This window comes from Arvicanthis niloticus, chromosome 18 (genome assembly GCF_011762505.2).
Source record: "Arvicanthis niloticus isolate mArvNil1 chromosome 18, mArvNil1.pat.X, whole genome shotgun sequence".
Taxonomy (NCBI): domain Eukaryota; kingdom Metazoa; phylum Chordata; class Mammalia; order Rodentia; family Muridae; genus Arvicanthis; species Arvicanthis niloticus.
In genome coordinates this window covers 31,713,795-31,737,185 of record NC_047675.1, presented here as the reverse complement: position 1 = coordinate 31,737,185, position 23,391 = coordinate 31,713,795, and the positions used below count along the sequence as shown (strand labels likewise).

The following is a 23,391-nucleotide window of genomic DNA, read 5'->3' as shown; positions in this document are numbered from 1 at the left end:
GACAGATTGTAGGGATATATGTCCAAAGACATGTCTGTTGTTGTGTTTAGAGACTGAAATCCAGTGTAGCCCAGTCTGGCCTGGAATTCAAAAGAAATCCTTCTGTCTCAGTCTTCCAGGTGCTAGGATTATAGGTATGAGCTATGTCTCCTGGCCTTGTAAGACATTTCTTTAAAAAACAAAAAAAAAGTGTGTGTGTGTGATTTTTTATATCTATTTTGTTTACATATATGCTGTGCCTGTGCCGGACAGTGTGAAGGTCGAAGGGTAATTTGAAGGAGCAGGTTCTTTTCCCACCAGGTAGATTACAGGCATCCAACCCGTGTACCTGACATGCTTTGACCTGCTAAGTAAGCTCAAGAGTCTAAAAGACATTTCCTGACCACCTTCTGTGTATCTGGCTTTAGGTATGAGGGGTAAAGGGGATATATAGCTAGGCATGGTAGCACATACATATAGTCCCAGCATTCAGGAAGTAAAAGCAGGAAGATGGCAGGTTCAAGACCAACTTGGGCTATATAATGAAACCTTGCCTAAAACAAACCAACAAATGAAAGCTGATCAGAGAGTAATCGCCAGGCTCTGTGGCAGACTCACTGGAATCTCAGATATTTCTTAGAACCAGGTAAGTTGGTAAGACATAATCTGATTCCATTTGTGAAAAATATACAGGATAAACAAATCTGTAGGGGCAGAAAAAGATTTCTAAATGTCTAGGCCTATGCAGGGGCTGGTGGAATAATAGCTAAAAGGGAGTAACATTATTTTATGGGTAGATAAAAATATTGTAAAATTTTGGTCATTGGTACAAAACTGAATATATCCAAAGCCATTAAGTTACATGCTTTTTCACAGTACTGGGGATTGAACCGGGGGTTTTGTCTGTGCTAGGCAAACACTCTACCAATAAGCTACATTCCAAATCTGCCCACACTTTTCTTTAACTCCTATTCTTGCAAAGTTATTCAAGATGGCCTCCTTCAGCTCACTTTCTAGGCCAAGCAGCCTTTGAATTTGCAGTGCTTCTGCCTCAGCCCCCCCAGGGAGTAGCTGGCATTAGACCCTTGCACTATCAGGCATAACTTGAATTATAGGCTTTATTGTTTAATTTTAAAAATTTGGTGGCGTTTTTTGTTTTGCTTGAGACAGGGTTTCACTTTGCAGCTCTGACTGTCCAAGAACTCACTTATGTAGACCAGGCTGTCCTTGAACTCAAAGATCTGCCTGCTTCTGCCTCCCAAGTGCTAGAAAAAAAAAATTGTTTTATGGGGCTGGAGAGATGGTTCAACAGTCAAGAGCACTGACTGCTCTTCCAGAGGTGGGTTTTTTGGGGTTTTTTTGTTTGTTTGTTTTGTTTTGTTTTGTTTTGTTTTGTTTTTTTTCGAGACAGGGTTTCTCTGTGTAGCCCTGGCTGTCCTGGAACTCACTCTGTAGACCAGGCTGGCCTCGAACTCAGAAATCCACCTGCCTCTGCCTCCCAAGTGCTGGGATTAAAGGCGTGCGCCACCACTGCCCGGCTCTTCCAGAGGCTTTAAGTTCAATTTCCAGAACCCACATGATGGCTTCCAACCATCTGTATGTAATGGGATTAGATGACCTTTTCTGGTAAGCCTAAAGAGAGCAACAATGTACTCACATAAATAAATAAATAAATAAATAAATAAACCTTTAAAAATGTTTTGGGACAGAATCTCAAGTAGTCCAGGTTGGCCTTAAACTTACTGTGTAGCTGAGGATGTCTTTGAACTCCTGATCCTCCTGCCTTAGCCTCTCAAGTGCTGTGAATATAAGTGTTATCACCATGTCTAGCAGATTGTACACTTTAAGTGGTTGAACCACATAGTATGGGGGTTGCCAATAAAGCATTGTTTAAGAAGGGGGTTGGGTGGGAAGTGAGAGCTCAGTGGCAGAGCACTTGGCTAGTAAACCTTGGGTTCAATCCGCAGCACTTAAAAAAAAAAAAAAAAAAAAAAAAAAAAAAAAAAAAAGAGAGACACCTTTAATCCCAGCACTCAGAAGGCATGGGTAGGTGGAGTTCTATGAATTCAAGGCCAGCCTAATCTAAAGTTCTTGGACAAAATGAAAAGACTAAAAACCTCCTATTGGTCATCCTCAGACTTGAGTGGTGCCAGCTGCTTAGTAGACTCATCAGGGTAATTATGCATACACCAGAGGTAATTATGCATACACCAGAGGTTACAAAGGAAATAAGCAATTGCAGTGAAGTATGATTAATACATTAGAGTGGAAGTATAGGCCAAGCAGGCCTCAAAATTACTGTATTACCCAGGCTGGTTTTGAATCACAGCAATCCTCTCATTACAAGCATTTGCTGATACACCTCAGCGAAGGTACAGCTCCTAAATCAAAGTATGTCTTAGCTGAAGGTTTCTCGGGAGCTGGCTTGAGCAAGGCTGTGTAAGGGTGAAAATAACAGACCCAAGAAGGAGTGGTACCAGGCTCAGGTGTAGGCAAGCCCCACAAACAGCTCAGTAAGTAGTTACAATAGAAAAGAGGATTCAGACTGGAATAGACCCGAAGGGCTTTGTGAGCCAGGTTGAGTGGGCTGGGCTTTTTTTCTGTAAAGAACAGGTTTGTAGTAGTAGACAAGAGTTTTAGAAATCTTTCTGCGGCCGGGCAGTGGTGGTGCACGCCTTTAATCCCAGCACTTGGGAGGCAGAGGCAGGCGCTTTATGAGTTCGAGGCCAGCCTGGTCTACAGAGTGAGTTCCAGGACAGCCCGGGCTACACAGAGAAACCCTGTCTCGAAAAAAACAAAAAAAAAACAAAAACAAAAACAAAACAAAACAAAACAAATCTTTCTGCATCGTGGAGAATAGAAGTGCAGAGTAGACTTTGGGCTGTTGAATTTGAAATGCTTTGGGTGTTCAAAAGGAAGTATCCAGTCTGTAGTTGGAATCACTGACATTAGCCTCAGCATATGGATGGGAGTCATGAGTTTCAAGAGAGTAGAACTCTGTGGAGTGATATTTAAGGGGTGTCTGAGGAGGACGAAGAGGTCAGAGAGGCTAAGTAGGAACATAGATTGTTATTAGCTATAGCAAAGCAGCTGCTTAGTCAGCTCTTCTAAGTCAGTGTTTACTGTACGTCCATATCTCTGGAATGTCTAAGTTCAGAGGCAACTGGTCCTTGAATTTTAGCATCAACTTTAGACTAATGACTGTCACTGCAGGCCACTGACAGCCTAATTTTCTAAATGATATATTGTGCTTCCTTAACTTTTAGAAGAGGAGCTGGAGTCTTTTTCCAATCTCACCTTCTCATATTAACAACATCCAGAAAAGCTTAGCCCAGCATCCATGCTGAGAGCCTTTTTTTATTATTATTAGATTTGTATGTGTGAGTATTTTGGCTGCATGTCTGTATGTGCCTATAGATAGTTGTGATACTGGGAAATGAACCCTGGTCCTCTCCAAGATCAGTAAGTGCTTGTAACTGCTGCGCTATCTCTCCAGTTCCCCAAGAGCCTTCTATCCAAGGGGGATGGGTAGTCTGAATAGTACACTTCTTTCTGAGGGGATGGAGAGAAAGCAGAGAACATCTCATGTGCCTGGTACTCTGCAAGTTGTGCCCACATACCAGACTCAGGATCGTACAAGGAAGGCACCCCCGCTCTGTGGGGGAGACAAAGAAGCAGTCCTTTTCCCATGTGCCAGCCCATCTGCTTCCTTGCCTTCATAAACATGCTTTTTTTTTTTTTTTTTTCCCTTTTTGGTCACTGCAGCTTTGAATTCATGAGAAAGAAGAGTGTGAAACAAGAAGAAAAGATAAGGTTGGAAGAGGGCAAGATGAAAGGAGGGGAGTGGAAGGAAACCCCTGCAGCCACCAACACAATAAACTGTGTCCCAAACAGCCTCAGCCTAGCTCTTTTGTGTGTGTGTGTGTGTGTGTGTGTATACATATCAATTTCTTCCATACAGAATTCTGAAGATGATGACCAGAACATGCCTATGACCTAGGTGGTTTTAAATGATGAGACCATGTTATAGGTCTTGGAAGCATGGACTTTGCTTGCCTTGATACCTGTGACTCTTGATAATATCATGAATCTCCCATTTCCTGGGGCAGCAGGCTCCCAACAGTCCTGAATCTGAGCAGGAAGAACAAAAGTCTCTCAGCAGGGTAAGAAGTTAAAGGGTTCTGGGGCAGCTAGCTGAGCCCTTTGTATGCCTTCCACAATCTAACAAACAAGACCTGCTCTTGGGCTAAGAGACCAGCAAGCCTGACTTCAGGTCATGAATTGAGAAGAGAGGTCAAGTGGTTGGTTGTCCTGAGGTTGGTCCGTGCTGCATCAAGCACAAAAGTCTTGAAGGGCAAAGACCTGAGGCTCTTTCCCTGCCCCTGATAGATCCTCACCTGGCTGTGCTCAAAGCACTGATTCTAGCTCCTATCCACCTTGCTCTCAATGTTTCTCAGCTGGGACAGAAGCCCAGGTTCTCGCCTTAGGACCCTCCTTGTAGAACACAGAGGGGTCCTGATCTTTCTTTTTTGAAGAGGAAGATTTTCAGTGACAGCCAGAATTGACCTCTGACTGGAATAATGACATTTTACCATCCTGTATGTGTTGCCAGGCACTGTCCTATGATGTTGTCCTGGTCCAGTCACTGCCTTCACTTTCCTAAGACCTGCTCAACCAGGGTGTGACTCCACTTTCCCACCACTCTGGACATTTCGGTCCCACCAGTGGACCTCTTCTGTGCCTGGTGGTTCTGGGACTGCCTCCGAACTCACCAGCTATAGGCACTGGTGTGGCCTGCCACCTAATTGTTTTATCTACCCCATTTTACTCCAGCTGATCATCCTATCCTGCCGTGCTATGACTGTAGTAAGCGCTGCCTGCCGGCCCTACCCCCACCAGCTATAGTGAACTGCCAGCATCCACTCACAGGTGTTTCCTGTTGCCGTTTCTTTTGCTCAGCATGGCCTCCCCAGCAGGTGGTGAGGGCCCAAGTAAAACCTCTTCACAGCAGTTCTAAAGCACTGGGGGTAGGGCTCCCCTGGGATCTGGGTCACCCCACCCCCACCCCCTCTAGGCAACTGTTGACATCTAATTGGCTCTTCCTGAGTGCTCCCATCTCCCCATTACAGCTTTGTGCACGAAATGTCATACTGGTGTACTATCACTCTAAGTATTGGGACGCCAGAATGGTCTCAAGCTGGGGAGACCTTATGCATGTCCAATCTCCTAGATAATAGAAACTGTGGTAGGAGAATTAAGGGTCCATTTTTTCTAGCCTTGGGTGTGGAACTCCCTCAGGACTTTCTTAGCAAAGTCCAGCCATCCATCCCATCCTCAAGTTCCTCCAGAAGGTCTCCTAACCTGGGTTAACAAACTCCTGAGCTGGAGGGAGGGAAGCCCTCTCTTGCTAGAGTCCTACTTCCTCATCACAGGTCTGCTGGCTGTTGGAGGGGATACAGAGTTCACAGGTTTGTTATTACAGGGAAGGAGGTGCCTCAGGGAGGGAAAGACCTTGCAGTCTTGGTTCACAGGGCAGCCATCCGGGTCTATGAGCTCCCAGGCTCACGCTCCTCCCTCCCACAAGGATTTCACCCCTCTCCCCACAACCTAAAGTTGCTTCTTGAGGTCCACTGCAGAAAGGAAGCTGCCTGATCAGAAGGGTGCATATAGAAACCTATCACCCACTGATGCAGTTCTGCTGCCCCCTGGTGGCAACAGCTCAGGCACTCCTTGCGGCTTACTTTGCTGGCCTCTGCTCTCTAGACACAGCTGCTCTAGATAATCAGTTAGGGCCGTCCCTGGGACAGCTGCGGAGTTTAGATCCACTCGAATGATAGTTCCCAGGCTCAGCTGCAGGCTCAGCCTGTTCAGGAGTACTAGTTCGTATCTGTGTCTCCTCTCCAAGCCCAGCCCTGGACTCTGGGCTTTCTTCCACCAGGATTTCCAGGGCAAATGCTCATACAGTTGTCACAACTGGGGTATGGGCACAACAGTGCCCGGAAAAGCACATCAGAAGGCATTGGAGAAGAGGCTCGGGGGTGCACCAAGCCATGTAGGAAACACATTTTGCTTTTTTATTTTCTGTAAAACTCTGTAAATAAAATACAAAACCAAGGGATATGGTGAGGCAGAGGAAGATAACCAAATGGCCAGGCCTCTGACACTGTTTGTGGGAAAGAATATGCAGAACCACGGCTGGGAGGCACTTCATTTCAGGCATTCTACCAACCCCAGTGGTAACAAAAGAATATATTAGATTTTCATTGATAGGAATTTGTGGGGAGAGGTGACTGGAACCAGCCCTCACCCTCCCTGCCAGTGCCTGGTGAGCCCTGAAAACGAGGGAAGGAACACTGGGAGCCGGCGATAAGAGTTCAGAATGCTGTGCTGGCCATACTGCTGGGCCCAAAGATGCAGGGCAGAGCATCCAGAGAGTCGTCCAGTTGTCGATGAGCAGACTGTCCTTCTTCCCCTGTAATGTGCAAAGAGAACGTCAAGAGTGGCGCTGGCATCTTCCAGGCCTTCCCATTCCTAGCATTACCTCCCCTTACTCCCAAAAGCCAAGATGTCCCAAATCCCCTTAACTTGTGTCTCCCACTTCCCAGCCTTACCACACTGCTGTAGGCTCTGCCGGGCGGCTTCCCGCACAGCTTCTGTGTCTGTTTGGCACAAGTACACCAGGGGCTCAATGCCCTCAGGAGCCTATCAGCGAACAAAATATTGAGGCAGGTTCAGTGTAACAAGTAGAAATAGCTCCGGAGTGAAAGTGTCAGGTAGGTTGGCAGGGAATCACCTTGATACAGCCCAAAGCCAGGCATCCGGCCACTCGAGTCTGTACATCCTCGTCCTCAAGCTGGTCTAGGAAGCACAAAAGAGCCTGGGGAAGGATGGGATGGCAGTTTTAGACACTGGAAGCCACCAACCCTAACCTTACTGGAAAATCCTGCCAAACTTACCCTTTCCCGGAAGACAGGACCAAGTGACAGGCTCCGAAGCTGAGTGCTGACAGCAGCCATGACCTTGTTGTTGCCATGGACCAGCAGAGAGCTAAGAGCCCGAAGCCCATCCTTTCGCAGGCGCCCCTCCGGGGCTAACCTTAGAGCCTTCAGCACAACGGCCTGGTCATCAGAGTTCAAGTTCTGTACCAGTAACACTAAAAGAAGTAGTGGGGGAGGGGTGCTTTGTTCTCCTCATCCCATCATTCACACCCTCAGGACCACCCACAGGGCCAGCATTCGGTGGCCAGGGCCACTGCCTCACCCTCCTCTGCAGTCTCTGTCACATAGGCATCCATGGAGGGACTGTCCAAGGTTTCTACATAACTCCAGAATTGGAAGATGGTGAACTGCTCCCCTGGGCCTGATTGGGGCCTCCTGGGCAGCTTCTGCCCCAGGGCATCTTCCAGGAACTTCACACACACTGCAGAAGACAGTACCACAGACTGAGCTGAAACAGACCCAGACCTCTAAGGGGGAAGAGAATGCTCCCCCACCCCCATTCTAGCTCATGCCCAGGGACTCCTTGTCCACACTCAGAGGACAAGCATTCTCTTCAATGTTCAATCAGTCAGTCTGGGCTGACAAGGACTTCCCTAAGGGAGCTGAGGTGGAAGGAAGGAGCAGATAGACAGGCAGCCCACTCACTCACCAGCCTCGGCTAAGCCTGGCTGGCGCAGGGAAAGACGGGCACCGTACTGGCTGCAGAAAGTGTGGAGCACCTGCTCCACAGGGCAGATGAAGGGGTTGAGTCCCTCTGTGCACTGATCCCAAAAGTTCAGGAAGCCGGACCGAGAGGCAGAGAATTGTACCACTGTGAAGGATGAGGGAAACCATCAGCGACAGAGCAAACCAGGAAGGAGGAGCAGGCATGCTGATAGGAGTAGGTTAGGCATCAACTCCAGATATGCATCAAAGCCCAGACCCAAAAGGCTCTTACCTTCCTGGGCAGATGTGGCAGAGTCCCCCCAGAGCTTGCCGTGCTCACACACTTCCTGGAGCACACGCGCTTCCCTCAGCAGCCTTTCCAGGGCCCATGCCTCCTGGCAGCGCAGGGGCCCAAATGTGCCCAGTTTCTAGAGGACAAGGGTTGCCAAGTAATTTAGGCTTCATGGCAAGGGTTGACGAGGATGGGATCAGGGGAGTACAGGTCCCAGCATGCACTGGGAGAGGCTGAAGTGGGGTCAGGGGAGGACAGGTCCCAGCATGCATTGGGAGAGGCTGAAGTAGGAGTATAGGAGGTATTACATTCAATAGGCGCCAAATGCCAGGACCCTGGGGCATCACAATATAGAACTGAGAGGTTTAGAGGTTTGGATTGGAGTTTAGGGCTCCTTGGGGTAAGTAGCGGGGGGGGGGGGGGGGGGGGGAATATTATCCCCTCACCAGCAGGAGGCGGCTACAATGGTACAGGTGCTGGGTCAAGGTAGCATCCAGGGCCGAACACCCTGTACTTAGAGACTGGCCGTTTGATGAGTCTAATCTGTCCTCTGCCACAACCTCTGGGCTGCTTGTGAGCCTGAGAGAAAAAATGGAATCAACCCCCACCCCACCCCCAAGAGCACACGTCACCTTCTGGTCATCAAGAGTTTATTTTTATTAAGCTCCTCCCACCCAGAATGGAAGAACAACATGAAGACACAGACAATAGGTGGGTTCACAGAGGACTTAGGGAGAATGAGGATGTCACCAGCAATGAGTAATACGGACTTTATGGTCAGCCTACTTTTTGCTACCTCTGCTAGGACCAAAGGGGCTGCTGGGCCCGAGATGGGCGCCAGCAGGATTGCAGGCGGGATGGTCTATGAAATGTGGGCTGTAAGGGACTCTGGGCTTGGGACTGGAACCTAGGAAGTCGTAAATGGGGGAGGGACCTGGTGCGACTCTCAAATCTGAATCGGTAAAATCTGTTCCAGGAATGAGAGCTGAGTGGCCGGGGCCTCCGGGAGAGTCGGGGTCTTGATGGAGGGGGCTGACGCCGGGGGACACAGAGTACAGAAAGAGCTCCTTCATGGGGTGGGTCCAAGGTGAGGTCAAGGGAAAGAAGAGAGGCAGCAGGCTCACAAGCTGATGGGGGTGTGCAGGGGAGGCAGACATTGCTGAGATGAGCAGGGTGGCCAGAAACACTGGGATAAATGGAGCTGGTAACATGGGCATCACAGACACATGAGGGATAGGAAGAGAGACAGCTACCCTGCCACAAGCCCATGCTCATGGCCCCACCTGAACACTTCCCATCTTGCCTTTCTCCCAACCCACTTGCTTCTCCTCTGCCTTAACCTTGCTTTACCTCTTCCCCTTCATCTCTCCCTGCCCCACCAAGTTCCCAGTCTTGCCTGGCCACCTCACCTGTCTCCAGGACCATCGTCTTCATCTTCATCATCATTGAGGAAGCTGAAGCTCTCCAGGGCATGCTCCACAGTGATGCTAAGACTGGAGGCCCGGCTTCGAGTCAGGCCTTGTCTCTGCTGGGATTGTAAAGAGGGTCAGAGCTACTACCGCAGGTAGGCAGCTGTCCCTGTGCAGCCTCAGCCTCAGCCTCAGCCTCAGCCTCAGCCTCTCAGCCCAGCCCAGCCTCCTTACCATGAGGAGACTCTCCAACCGAGTCACCTCCTGCTCCAGGCCCTGCAGCTCAGGGAACTGACCACGATAGTCATCTAGGGCAGCCATTAGTGTCCCCAGAGCCTCTTCAAGCCTTCTGTCCCCAGTTGCTGCAGGAACTGGGGCTTGAGCAACTGAGGCCAGGCTACGATCTGAATGTTGGGATTCGGGGACTATGGATGAGGGAGAGGAACTTGGGCTCTTAAGGATTTGTTCTGGGGAATCTGAGGCAGGGCTTGTGAGGGGTTTTGAACCAGAGGAAGCAAGACTCTGGTAAGAGGTGCAGGATGCTATGGGGTCTGCATTAGTGTAGGGAGTGGAGGCTGGGTGACTACAGGGCAGAGCTTCAGTGCCTGGGACAGTGGACTCTGCAGAAGAGCTGGAGATGACAGCAACATCTATAGAAGGGGAGGGGCTTTCAGTTGTAGAAATGGCACTTGTAGTGGTCTGGACTGGGCTCACAGCATTGGTGCTATGAGTTGACATCTTGGCTTCTTGAGTAGGACTAGTGGTACTGTGGCTGGGGCTTGGAGTAGCATTGGAGGGGCTTGGAGTAGTGCAGGTGGGACTTACAGTGGTATGGGTGGGGCTTGGGATAGTATGCATGGGGCTTGGAGTGCTATGTGCAGGGCTTACAGTAGTGTGGGTGAGGCTTATTGTAGTATGGGTAAGGCTTGGGGTAGTATGGGTAGGGCTGGTGGTAGCCTGGATTGAGTCTGTGGCACTGGGGATGGAGCCTGTGGAGGTAAGGGGCGAGGGCATGGGTTTGTGGGTAGAATCTATCGTGGTGGAAGTTAGGCGTGGAACACTGTTGACAGGGCTTACAGAACTGTATGCAGAGGTTGTAGTAGTATATATGGTGCTTGGCAACCTAGAAGAGCCAGAGCCTGAGGCTTTGTGAACTAAGTCTAGCTGTGTAGATGAGGCAGGGTCTATAAATGTGGGGGCAGGACCAGTTGTACTGAGGACGGAACTCGTGGCAGAATGGCCATTGTCTACCACGGAAGGAACACTAATGATGTGCTCCACATGGGTGGCATCTGGATATACAAGTGGGCTAGGCCCTGGGGTTGGGCTTTTGGAGTCCACAGCTTCCACGGCCTCAGTCAAGGCAGCGTCCACGCTGGCCTCGCTGATGTGACTGAGAGTCCGGCTGTAAGGGGCATGCCCATTGACCAGGGCTGGGGTCACAGCTGGCTCTTCATCCACGGAACCAGATGTGAGGCTCTCTGGCCTTCGGAAGGCAACTTGGACAGGCAGGGGCTCGGGCTGTTGCACCAGAGGCTTGGGAGTTGAGTGTCGAGCGGTGCCTGAGAGCTGTGGGCTAGATGAATCATCTGAAGATTCGGATGACAGGGACCATGCTGTCCCATTCTCTAACTCCTCCTGCCGCCGTAACATGTTCTAAAAGGGAAAGAAGTACACTTCGGGGTCACACCAAACAAGACCCAGGGAGACAGTAAGATCTGGGGCCTGCACTTTGACTCACATAAAAGGCCTGTTCCCGAAGTGAAGGTGTGTCTGGAGGGCTCTGGCTATATGTGGAAAATCGCTTGGTGACCGTGGAAGCTTTGTTGACTGTAGAGGCAGCTGAGGGCTGGTCATCCTTGTCAAAGGGACTGTGAAGGGAAAAAGATGTTAGTTATGCTACAACCTCCCTTGCCCTGCCCTTAGCCCTTTGTTCCTACCAACCTCCATATGACTTCTAGGCTGAGCTTGATGGTGCCAAGGTCATTGATATCCACAGCCACAACCTGGGGCAGGGCGGCAAATAGGTCCTTGGTCTCACAGGAGACACTGCCCACGACTACATGGTTAGCCAGTCCCTTTAATTCTGTCACCTGTAGCCAAGAGTGCATGCAGAGGTCACATGAGTGTAGGGGCTTCAGGGCATTCAGAAACCTGAGTTAGCATAGAGGTTATAAGATAGTCACAGGGTCGTGAGACCATGCAGGCTACTTGAGGATGAGAGTTCTAGGGACCACAAGGCCATGGCGGCAGTCTGGAGCAAGAGCATCACAGAAGCCGGAATTGGTATGGTCATTGGAATTATAGGTTCACAGCCTCATGGGAGTTCAGGAAACCAAATATCCACAAGGTCACACTATCAGAAGGTCTCAGTATCAAAGTCATGAGGTATAGGAGTTACAAAGTTGTTCTCAAGGCCCACATAAAGAAGGCTATGGGAGTTAAAGAGGTCATGGAGTCACGTTTACAGGGCCATAGGGCAATAAGGAAGGACCACAGGAATGAAAGACTGTCACAAGGAATTCACAGGATAGCGGGGTTCACAGGAACAAGCTGTCTTATGGATCTGGTCAGAGAAATCACCTTGATAGACAGGAATTCTGTGAGTAGAGGAAGAAAGACGGTCTCTTCACTGTCCCACACCTGCTTCCCACTACTCTCTATCCGGCCTCTTAACTTCCAGCGCTGACGGCCATATTTCATGCAGATCTGAGGAAACAGGCAGGATGAAGCAGCTCTCGGGATGGTAGGTAACCCCTCCATCCCAGCTTTCTCATGCACAGCCTCATACCTCATATTGATCGCCCACACACAGCCTGGCGAAGCCAGCCAGCCCTGGGCACAAAAGGAGAAGATGAGCCATGCTGAGGGCCTGAAGCATCGTCACTCCCGCCTCCCTTCTGCCTCTACAACTCAGTACCTTTCATCCTGAGATGAAACTCGCCCAGCTGTGCCTCCAGCTCGTTCTCCAGAAGACACATGCTCTGGGAAGGGGGGGCGGGGGGATAAGAATGAAGAACTAATCTTCTCTCACCAGCCCATACCTTGTGGCTCTGCCACAGTGGTCCTCATCTCTCACCTCTGTATACTCTCGATGGCCTCGAGTGGCCTCGGCCAGGCTGTCTCGGGCCTCTCGACTCCCTGGGGACCCAGTGCTATAGGCACGGACCATGTTGTAGGCACCATCCCTGAGACGCCGCTGGACACAGTATGCTTCATAGAGCTCATCAATCTGGAAAGGTGACAGTAGGGCAGCAGGAGGGGACTCACCACTGAGAACCACTAGGGTTGTCCGCGGTGGACCTTTCCCTTTCTCCACAATCTCCCCCCACTTCCCATGCTGCACGCATGCTGCACAAGTACCTTACTGGCATGGAATTCCAGTCGTCGAAGGAAACGTTCAATGGACTTGACTTGCTAAGGGAGAGTTGAGTCAGAAAGAGCCTAAATCTCAGGACTCTTTCCTGAGCCAGCACCCTTCCAACACTATTCTACATACACACACTTACCTTGTCCAAGTCATACAGGAAGCCCTAGAGAGGGAAATAAGAACAGATATTTAGAAAGCAAGAGGAGGACCACAGGACGGCAATTGCCCATCCAGCTATTCTTCAGTATTCAACAGAAATGTTTCCTCCTTTGACAATCCTCTTCCCAGGAAGAAAGAAGCACCCTGGCCCTCTCCTGTGCACTGCAATATAATCTCTTGCTGTCCTGGGTAAGACCTGAACTCTCCCACTGGAAACTTTTGTAAGTAAGATACTGAGTCTCAAGCAGAAGGTACAAGCCAAAGAAGTTAGGATAGGAACACCTACCACCTCACCTCAGAACACAGCTCAATATCACACAAGGTTGTTTTGCCCAGCCCCTACACTATAGAGACAAGGGGTGGCCCAGGACATCCCCTATCATTACTCACTAGGCGAGAATTCCTTTTGGACTCCTTTATCTGGCGCTGGAGCTTCTCCTGCTCCTGCTGATGAACTTCTAAGTAGGCCCTGGGGGAGAGGCAAAGGACAAGAGTCAACTTATCCAGCCTTGAGCTGACAGGGTGCTAGTGGTTAAGAAAAGGGTGCAAGGCTAGGGAAGATTCAAACTTGCAGAGAGAAACCTATGTGGAAATCCTGGGACATTGCAGAAAAGAGGGGATTGCTTACGTCAGTCCTCGCTTAAGAGCAGCGTACACCAGGTCCAGCCTCTCTGGCTGTGGCACCTTGGGGGCTGGGTGGGCCACAGAAAACATCCTTGACACTCGGGAGAGCACTAGGGGCTTCCGTGGGGGCCCTGGTGGGCTGAAGACGGTGAAGCTCCTGAAGAAGAGACTGCCTTTAGAAAGGGGTCAGCAAGAATCCCCCAAGCCCTCACTACCCCAGTCCCAACCCCATCTAACTCTCTCAACCCCATTAAAACCCCTGTACCTGGGCCCGCGCTCGTGGCTGCCGAGGACACCTGCGAAGGACTGGCTCCTACTGACCCGGGCGCTGAGCAGGCGGCGCTGCGGCCGCACCGACAGGGACATCATGGAATGAGTTCGCGCGGGGCTCCCTGAGGGTGGCGGGGGTGTATGTCCAGCACCAATCAGGTCCCTGAAGCCCCCTTCCCGTGACTGGGTCCCAGGGCTGGAGCAAGCCCTCCCTGGTTACCAGGTACAGCTGCCCCAGTGGGTTCCAGCCTTGGCAGTCTTAGCCTCATTGGCCCCCCGCGCTAATGACAGGGCAGTGGCAGGAGACTCGGCCTCGGACTCAGCGTGGCCTCTGCCTGCCCCAAACTTCCTGCGGAGGTGCGGGCTCCGCCTGTCGCGGGGCAGGAAGGGGGGGTCTCGCGGGGACCCTCCTCCAGCTGGGAAGGAGCAGGAAAGGGGCGGGGCGCGCAAAGAATGTGCGGAAGCGCCTGTTTACCCGGGGGGCGGGGCGGCATTCCCAGCCCTTCCCCTGACCGGCCCCCCCCCCCTCTGTGGACTGAGAGGTCGGGTACCACCACCCCGGGAGGCCGTGGGAGGTCATGGGGCGGGTCACGGGTTCGGATTTCAGTAGAGCTGAGGGACAGGCCAAGCCGATGCACATTCGCCTCGTGTAACCCACCGCCCAGTATGAACACTGTCCCCAACTCACGCAGACTCGCAGGCGCCTCGACGCCAGCGTCCTCACGGCTGGGAGCCCGGGGATTCCCGGGGTTGGGGGTGCCGAGAGAGAAGTGCCCTGCCTCCTCCACTTTTCTATAAACCTGACTTGGAAACTGAGTCATGGACACACGGTTCCCCTGCCCTTGGAGGGAAGAAGTCCACGGCCGAACCCCTACCCCAACCTATTCCCAAGAAACACGCACTCTAAGCCCCCAGAATCCCGTCTGTATCCTTTCTAGCCATCTCTAGAGCCTTCGCAGCTCCATGCCAAGTCCTACCTCTCTTTTTGGAGTTCATGGTAAGTTCTGGATGGTCCCCGACTCACGCTCATCCACTGTGTTCCGCTGGCCCGGGGCTTTTTGGTACCAGCCCCGTTGGGCTCCAAGCTCACTGCCAGCGGCTCTGGCCCCGGTTTCTGGCTGCTCTGGGAGCCTCCCGCCCGCCCAGTTCCTGCCTCCTGACTCAGCCCGCCGGGATGGGGCGGGACTGGTCTCCTGGACTAAGGGGGCACCGGACCTCAGTCAGCTTAGCCTCCCCAGTGGACTAACACGGGGTGTATGGCTAGGGACGCCTATGAAGGAAGTTAAACACCAGAATAAATATGTAAGGACAGAATGAAGAGACTATGGGAGACTGTAATAGAAAGGTGTGCCCAGCGGTTAAGAGTGCTAGCTTCTCTTCCAGAGGATCCAGGTTCAATTCCCAGCACCCACATGGCGGCTCACAACTTCTGTAACTCCAGTTCCAGGGAATCTGACACCCTCACACAGACATAAATACAGGCAAAACAAAACAAAAACCAAAAAACAACGCAAAAAAACCCAACCCACCAATACACATGAAATATGTCCAAATGTACCTGCTGAGAAAGATTCAACATAGAGAGACCAGATTCTATAAGGGGGAAAGCAGGAAGCCAGGGAATTGAGTACGAGAGTTGTACCAATGGATGACACTGGATAATAAGGACTCTGAAGAAGCTGAGAAGGGAGAGGAGACGAAGTGGTGGGGGCGGGGCTATCCCCAAAGCCCCCTTGCACCTGTATCTCTCCTTTCCCTTGGATCAAGGGAAAAGGATCAGGTCCTATTACCCAGCCAGGGTCCCTTATGATGGAAGATAGGACTGTTTTCTTCTACCCATGGCTCCTTGTCAAGTCCTGAACTCCCTTGTACTGGCTTTCTTGATCCCAACATCTCTTACTTGAACATCCAGCATGAACTACATGTTCCTGTGGACTGTCTACCTGACCCTTTAATGCATCTTTCACACACACACACACACACACACACACACACACACCACCCTAGCCTAATCATCTGCTCTGGAATGCTCTTTTCCTAAACCACAGCCTCACTGTAATCTCTCCATCACCACTGCTGCATCTGTTTGTTACCTGAGACCACTGTCCCCCTGGGCCCACAACTCATTTATTCACCTACCCACTGAATGACAAGCACGTGCCAATCACTGGAGATACAGCCTAGAATTTCACAGACAGTACTGTGCACACAGATCACAGTCCGCCTCTGCTTGCTTTCTCTTCCAGTGCCCTCCCACCTTCCTTCCCTACCTTCTCTGCACATCCTCTTCCCAGCCTGCACCCACGGCCATCCTCCTATCTCTTGCCTGCTGTTAGCATCCGTCCTCGGCACTCCGCGCTTCTGTCTTCCCTGGCAAACACCAATCCTGGCAAACCACCTCCCTGTCCTTGCAGCTCCTACACTCAGCCTGGATTGAGCCCAGAGGTCTTGGCATAGCATGCTGGCTAGAATCACTGTGCAATCCTCAACCACAGATGGTTCTCACTTCCTACCTGGGAAATTAGCCTGTATGGCTCTAGTCTTGTTTCTCCCTCCTCGGAGAAGATGGATGCCTCAGACTTTTCTATTCAACTCACCAGTAAATTCAAGTCACTCTCACAGTAAGACTGAAAACTTTCCAAATGCCCATTGATAATAACAGAATCGATGTGATAAAAATATGAAAAATCGCTGGGCAGTGGTGGCGCACACCTTTAATCCCAGCACTTGGGAGGCAGAGACAGGCGGACTTCTGAGTTCAAGGCCAGCCTGGTCTACAGAGTGAGTTCCAGGACAGCCTGGGTTATACAGAGAAACTGTATATATATATATATGAAAAATAAACAAATACATGCAGTAGTATGGGTGAACCTTACAGGTATATTGACCAGTGTGTGACAGACACAATACACAAGTAGAGAGACATTATTTCCTTGAAAATGATGTTCAAAAACAAGTGTGAAAGTGTCTAGGCATGGTGGCCCACCCCTGTTATTGCTCAGAAGGCAGAGGCAGGAGGATCAGAAATTCATGGCTAGCCTGGGCTACAGGGCTAGCCTAGGCTACACGAAACCCTGTCTCAAAAAACAAAGACAAAACCAGAACAAAAAGCACAGAAAACCAATTTATGATGGCAGAGGTTAGATTAGTAATTGTCCTGGTTGGTTTCTTCTAACTTGACACAAGCCTAGACATATTTAGGAAGAGAATCTTACCTGAGAAAATGTCTCCATCAGACTGGGAGACAAGAAGCCTTTTTTTGTTGTTGTTGGTTTTTGTTTGTTTGTTTTTGAGACAGGATCTAGCTGTGTAGCTTTGATTGGCTGGCCTGAAACTTGCTATGTGGACCAGGTTAACCTTGAACTCATAGAGATCTGCCTGCCTCTGCCTCCTGAGTGCTGGGATATTAAAGGCAGGTGCCACCACAACTGGCTTTCCAGTTTTTCTTGTTTAATGATGAATGTGGGAGAGCCCAACCCAACTGGGGGTGGTGCTACCCCTGGGCAGGTGGTCCTGGGATGAAAGCTAACTGAGCAAGCCATGGGAGACAAGCCAGTAAGCAGCATTCTTCTGTGGCTTCTGTTTCAGTTCCTGCCTCCAGATTCCTGCCCTGCCTGAGTTCCTGCCCCAAGTCTCTTCAGTGATGAACTGTTACCTGGAAATATAAAATGAAATAAACCCTTTCTTCTCCAAGTTGCTTTTGGTCATGGTGTTTTATTACAATAATGAAGTTCTAAGTCAGACAGTAGTTATTCTTAGGCTGTAACTGGAAAACTGGAAGTAGGCAAAAGGGGTCTTCTGAAGTGTCAGCAAGGTTCTGCTTCCTGATCATATATAGGTGTGCTCTGTTACAAAATGTTTCACAATGTACATTTAAGGTAGATGTGTGTGTGTCTCTCTGTGTGTGTGTGTGTGTAGGAGTGATAGGGTCTTAGTTATATTTCCCAAGCTAACTTCAAAATTCTTAGGCTCAAGCAATCTTGCTGCCTTAGCTTTCTGAGAAACTTGGACCCTAGGTGTATAGCACAGTGCCTGCCTATTTCCTGCACACATTAGAGTACATTATACAGTTGGAGTTAGGTAAATAACTACAGGTAGTCTAGAATTTGGCTCAATGGTAAAGTATATGCTTAGTATGCTCAAATCTTTGGATTCAATCCCTAACAACACACACACACACACACACACACACACAGAGTGAATGAGTAACAATAGAAAAGAAATTCCCTCCCTGTGTGTCCTGTGTCTTCCTCTCCCCATTCCTCACCCCACTGCTCTGCTCCTTCTGAGTCAAGTTTCTGGAAGAATGGTTTGCTTCCATTTCCTAGCCGCACCCACCTACTTCTCTCCCCAAGCTGGCTGGCTTTCTGCACCCACCCCTCCTGTGGATAGTCTTGACAAGGTCAACAATGACCTCTCTGTTGCTGAATCAACCCAATATCTAATGTCTAGTCCTTATCCTGCTTGATCTCAATAAAGTATTCAACTTGGTGGTTCCCTTCCTCTTCCTTAAGCCCTTCCGTCTCTTGAATTTCAAGAAGCAACATACTTCTGTTTTTCTGCCTACCTCCTTAGCCACACATTTTCCCCAAAGAAAACCATTCAGAAGACCTGTTTCTCTCTTCATCCCCACGAGGACTTCATTGTTTCAGCCCTTGGGCTATGTACCTTATCCTTAACTAAACCACCCTGCTTAGCCAACTGTCTCCCAGATGTCTCCCCATAAACTGACAGTGTGTGGTGGCCTGTAAAGGGAGATGAGCTGAGTTGGAGGTCACTGGACTGACCATGTTTCCAGTCTTAACCACTCCATGACAGTCCTGTTGCCTACATATCCAGTTGTTCAAAAACAGAAACTGGGAGTCATCCTCCGTGCTGCTGTGAGTTGTACCTCACCTCTGCTCAGTCACCCACTCTTGCTTGGCTCATCAAGCTTTTAGATGTCTCTAGAGCCAGTGCTGATGGTACAAGCTTATAATCCCATCTACCTGGGAGGCTGAGGCAATAGGAGCAAAAGTTCAAGCCTGCCTGAACTACAGAGTCAGTTCAAGGCCAGCCTGGCTAACTTACTAAGAGTCTATCACATTCAAAATTATATATATGTGGTCTGGGAGTATAGTTCAGTTGGTGCAGTGCTTGGTCAGCTTGCTTAAGATCCTAGTTTAATACCCAGCGCGCGCGTGCGCGCGCGCGCGCGCACGCGCACACACACACACACACACACACACAGTGTTCTGTAGAATCTACATCTTCACACTTCACATCAGGTCCAATCTATTACCAGCTGTACCCTAGAATCCTACAGCAGCCTCCTAGTAATGCTCCCTGTCTCTCCTTTATCCTGCAAATCAACCGTTCTTTATTTCACCAACAGTCTTTTAAAAATTCCAGTCACCAACAATCCCCCCCCAAAAAAGAAAACAAACAAGCAAACAAACAAAAACAAAGTCCAAAAAAAAACACCAACCCATCCTTTTTAGAATGTTTACTGAACGTCAGGCATTATGCTGAACAAAGATCATTTAATTCCAGCAAGAAAACCTACGTAGGTGAGTCTTATTAACCCTGCTTCACAGATGAGGTCACAGGGCTCTATGTGACCTTGGGCGAGACTCTTAAGCTTTTGGACTTCAAATCTGATGAGGATAATAAGCACAACCACTGCTAGAAGCATGAAGTGACATACCTCCATCTACAGGGAGTGTTAAGGGGAGGGAGACGTGTGTGTGTGTGTGTGTGTGTGTGTTGCACAATTATTAGCTGCTATTGCTAATGAATATGAATTTACCCAAGACGACACAGCTAGTAAGTACCAGGGCCCAGATTCAAGCCAAGGCTTTCTGACCCAAGACCCTAAATCTTTAAAAAATCTCTCTACTCAGACTCTTATGGAAAAGTCACAGCTACTTGCTGCCCCTAAGAATAAAGACCTATGCTTCCATCCCAGGCTCTGTCCTCTTCTTAGCAACTGTGGCCCCGCCTGCCACACTCAATGTTCTTAGCATCTGAGCAGCAAAACCCATTACTCCCATACCCCCTTTCCACTAGTGTGTGTGTGTGTGCATGCGTGTGTGTGTGTGTGTGTGTGTGTGTGTGTGTTGCTAGGTTCAAACTTAGGACTTAGGCAAGCACTCTACAACTCAGCCCAGCCCCCTCTTCTCTCTACCCTTAGCCTGCTTAACTCTCTCCTATTCTCTTCTGTCCTCCTAACAACTTCTTCCAGGAAGCCTGCCCTGGATTGGTTCCCCCTTTTTGGTGCCTCTATAGCTTCCTCTCTCTGATCCTCAAGATCAGAGGAGCTAGTTGTAGTCCTCCAGGGTCTATCTTCCCACCAGTCTATATCCTCTGGGGCCTGGGGCCTACCTGTCTGCCCACTACTCTAATTCCCAGGCTCTCCATCAACACCTAAGCATCTGAAAGAAGCAGGGACCTGAGTGGGGGCGGTGGGAGCTGGGCTGCTCAGTCTTTGAAACAGGATCCTGACCTTCTAGATCATAGGACACAAATCTACCCTGATTCCCCTACCCAAATTAAGATTCTTCCCACTAGGGGGCGGGAGAGATGGCTCAGCGGTTAAGAGCACTAACTGCTCTTCCAGAAGTCCTGAGTTCAATTCCCAGCAACCACATGGTGGCTCACAACCATCTGTAATGGGATCTGATGCCCTCTTCTGGTGTGTCTAAGTACAGCTGCAGCTACTCATAAACATTAAATAAACATTAAATAAGTAATTCTTAAAAAAAAAAAAAAAAAAAGATTCTTCCTGTTTCATGGGGCAGACCTGCTCCCAGGGACAGAGACAGGAATGAGGTGTCCTGGGATTCTGATTGTTCCTTTCATTTTCTTTCCCTGTATACTCAGACACCAACCACCACCACCTCATCCCACTGCCATTAAATGGCCATGGAGAATGTTCATCTGACTGGTCACTTCTGGGAGAGGCAGAATCTCCCCTATTGGTGTGGATGGAAAGGGTTAACACCACTCCCCATCCTCATCCCCATCTGGAGCTAAGGGAAAGGAACTATCTGAACTGGTGGGTGCTGGCTTCTAAGAGACAGAAGTCTCAGCTCCTGCCAACTCAGGTGAGTTCTGGACATGAGAAAGAATCCAAATCCCAAAGCTGGCTTCTAAGAGACAGAAGTCTCAGCTCCTGCCAACTCAGGTGAGTTCTGGACATGAGAAAGAATCCAAATCCCAAAGCTTATGAGGCGTGCAGCTCAACAGCGAATGGAATCTTAATTGCCTGCACGAACCCAGTTTCCATACGCGCCCCCCCCCCCATAGTTCCTGTGTGCCAGGACAATAATATCAACATGGGACAGAAAGTAGGACCAACAGTACTGTCTATCTAGCGCAGTGGTCGCTCACACTAGGCACAACCTCTCCACGAGTCTTTGGGTCCAGCACGACTCAGCTGTAGGGCTACACTAGTTTGAGGTAAACAGAAGCTATAAATAACCCAGCCAAAAAGGGTGGCTGTAAGGGAGAAGGGGGTCGCGCGCAAAAGCCTGTCCCTGTCTCCATGGCAACCGCCCCAAACCTAGCCACTGACGTCATCTGGCAGCCACCAACCAGAACTGCCACTGAAGAGGGGAGGGGGGGGCCTGCTATGGCCTAAGACCCCCACCCCACCCCGGAACCGGGTGGAGACTACTTAGTGGCCTCACTTCCTGCCAGCCTCCTCCCTGGTCAGCTGGTCACATTCCCTGTCCCGCCGCGTTCTGGGAGCTGGATAGCCTCCCCCGGCTAGGTCTGGCTAGGACGCGAGTCCCAGCGGTGGCGGATTGGGAACGCTCTGACTCACTCTCGTCGCCTGGTTTTCCACCTAGGCAAATTCTAGTCCAATGCCTTGTGCGCGCCCCTCCCTCCCACCCAAACCCAGGCCCCGGGACTGTTCATCTCACTCTGCTGCCCACAGGGCCCAGGACCGTGTGGAAAGTAAACGAGGGACCCACGGCAGTCCTTGTCCGGCTACAGTGCTGTGTATTACCGTTTTCCCCCCTCCCCACCCCCACTGTCAATATTAAAGAGGTGGATGGTGCATTCTTGCTTCTTCCCAACCCAGCTGTGTGACCTTGAAAATGTTGTTAACCTCTCTGGCCCAGTATATATATATATATACACCTGCCAGATGGTCATACACCTCACATCAGCTCAATGTGCAGATCTAAGACGCACGCAACCAATAGATGGTGACCAGGGCACCGTTATTACTGTATTAGATTTTACACTCGAGACACCAGCCTGCACACACATCAGAACTGATTTGGAAGAGCCGGTAAGGGAGGTCACACTCAGACTTTAACTCGGGCTAGGAGGACAGAGGGTACTGAAGCTGACTTAACCGTGGGGCTCTTAGCCCTGGTGAACAACCCCTTCCCCAAACCAGTTCTACAGGATGCTTAGTTCTGACTGTTTGCTGAGTCCCCATAGCAAGCTTCCATTTCCAGGGACAGGGTCGGTCGACCGCCGCCAACACGACCTTCTCCAGCTTCAGCTTTGGTTTGGGTGGAGAATGTGGCCTCGGGCAAATTCAGTCACCTCGGGCCTGGCCCCAAAGCAGCTTAGGTCGACTAAGGCTAGGAAGACTAGCTAGCTCATCTAGGAGGTCTCCTGCACCCTGTCGCTCCGTCCCCATTCCCAGATCAGCCTCCTGCAGCACCGCAGGCTCCGGGATAAAGCCAATCCCAGGCCCAGATAGGCGTCTCAGGCTCGTCCTCGGGCCTGCCCACGGTGGAGCCCCGGGGCACGGCCGCGGAGGCCTGGCCGAGGAACGGAAAGAGGCGTCGGCGGGCGCGGCAGAGCCCGAGGCAGCGGCTTTTGTGGGGCGAAGCTGCGTTCTACCGCGCCCGGGTGGGGGTGGGGGCGGGGAGAAAAGACACAGCGCGATCCGGGTCGCGAGAACGGGGTGAGGCGGGACCCGGTCGCAGGTCCGGGAGCCGATGGGCGGCGCGGGCGTAGGAAGCACGGGATCCACCGCCCGCCCCTCCTCCCCGCCACGGCCTTCGGAAACGGCACGGACACTCACATGGCTGCGCTGAGCTGCAAGGACCTCGCGCTGTCGGTACTCTCGGCGTTGCCCGGCCTGCTCGCGCTGCAGCTGCTGCTGTCGCCGCGGCCGGCGCCTGCCCCTCCCTCCGCTCCGCCGCTCCGCCCCGCCGGGCCCCACCTCCTGCGCTCCCCTCCGGCTCCCGCACCCCTAAGGGGCGCCCACAGCTCGCTCCGCCTTCGCGAGTTACCCGGCAGAGTGGTCTGCCTACCGTGTCAACCCGCTTGTGGGAAGGGAGACCGAAGGGAGACCGAAGGTGTCTGCGGGAGCCCGGCAAGCTTCCTGGGAACTGCCTGCAGACCTTAAAACTGGGGTAGGGGGCGCTAGGAAACCCCTCCTACTTGCCTCTTACCCAGATCTCTGCAGCTCTAAAGACCTCAGGCCCCCTTCCTGTCACCATAAACAGGTTCTTGGAGCTGACACTGAAAGTTGGGGTGGTTGGAGGAAGTGCTTAGGGTCTGGAAAGGCTGAGATAAGGGAGCCAGAAGCCTAACCGTCGCACACCTTCTGGGTTGAAATTCTGTGCCTCATCCCTCCCCACTTTTTCAGCCAGCCTCAGTTTCCCGCTGTAGGATCAGACAGCCTTTCGACGA

At 50.9% G+C, this 23,391-nt stretch overlaps 2 protein-coding genes across 7 annotated transcripts in view; one reads left to right on the top strand and one right to left on the bottom strand.

Annotated features, from left to right (window-relative positions):
- Window positions 1–23,391, top strand: part of Agrp (agouti related neuropeptide) — a 67,014-nt gene that overhangs the window by 8,678 nt on the left and 34,945 nt on the right. Inside the window, exon 2 of one of the 4 annotated variants that reach the window (XR_013104873.1) lies at window positions 17,335–17,439. The exons of 1 other annotated variant lie outside the window; for it this stretch is intronic. The gene's annotated coding sequence lies outside the window, so the exon portion shown is untranslated. Of the gene's footprint in view, window positions 1–3,744; window positions 3,875–8,890; window positions 9,483–17,334; window positions 17,440–23,391 lie in introns of those variants that run through there. 2 more of the 4 variants (XR_013104872.1, XR_004608635.2) reach the window with 2 other exon arrangements.
- Window positions 6,033–22,934, bottom strand: Ripor1 (RHO family interacting cell polarization regulator 1). Of its 3 annotated transcripts, none has more exons than XM_034522666.2 (22): window positions 22,778–22,934; window positions 13,742–13,868; window positions 13,481–13,633; window positions 13,243–13,321; window positions 12,833–12,856; window positions 12,687–12,740; window positions 12,403–12,555; window positions 12,244–12,307; window positions 12,115–12,158; window positions 11,907–12,032; window positions 11,268–11,416; window positions 11,065–11,194; window positions 9,558–10,979; window positions 9,324–9,442; window positions 8,361–8,493; window positions 7,915–8,050; window positions 7,627–7,788; window positions 7,240–7,398; window positions 6,936–7,132; window positions 6,773–6,856; window positions 6,591–6,681; window positions 6,033–6,451 (listed from the first exon to the last, which is right to left on the bottom strand). In XM_034522666.2, the coding sequence occupies exons 2-22, from the start codon at window positions 13,843–13,845 to the stop codon at window positions 6,354–6,356; spliced, it is 3,681 nt and encodes a 1,226-aa protein (XP_034378557.1). In that variant the 5' UTR covers window positions 13,846–13,868; window positions 22,778–22,934; the 3' UTR covers window positions 6,033–6,353. The 3 variants fall into 3 exon arrangements, with proteins under 3 accessions (XP_034378557.1, XP_076771885.1, XP_076771886.1); XM_076915770.1 differs by lacking the exon at window positions 22,778–22,934 and adding an exon at window positions 14,724–14,886; XM_076915771.1 differs by lacking the exon at window positions 22,778–22,934 and adding an exon at window positions 14,724–14,886 and having other exon boundaries at window positions 9,324–9,439.

Bases quoted from the DNA above. Each gene is read 5' to 3' on its own strand.
- Ripor1 (XM_076915770.1), bottom strand. The intron at 6,682-6,772 runs GTGATTCCCTGC...GTTCGCTGATAG, and splicing joins TGGCTTTGGGCTGTATCAAG to GCTCCTGAGGGCATTGAGCC. The intron at 6,452-6,590 runs GTAAGGCTGGGA...TGCACATTACAG, and splicing joins GCAGAGCCTACAGCAGTGTG to GGGAAGAAGGACAGTCTGCT.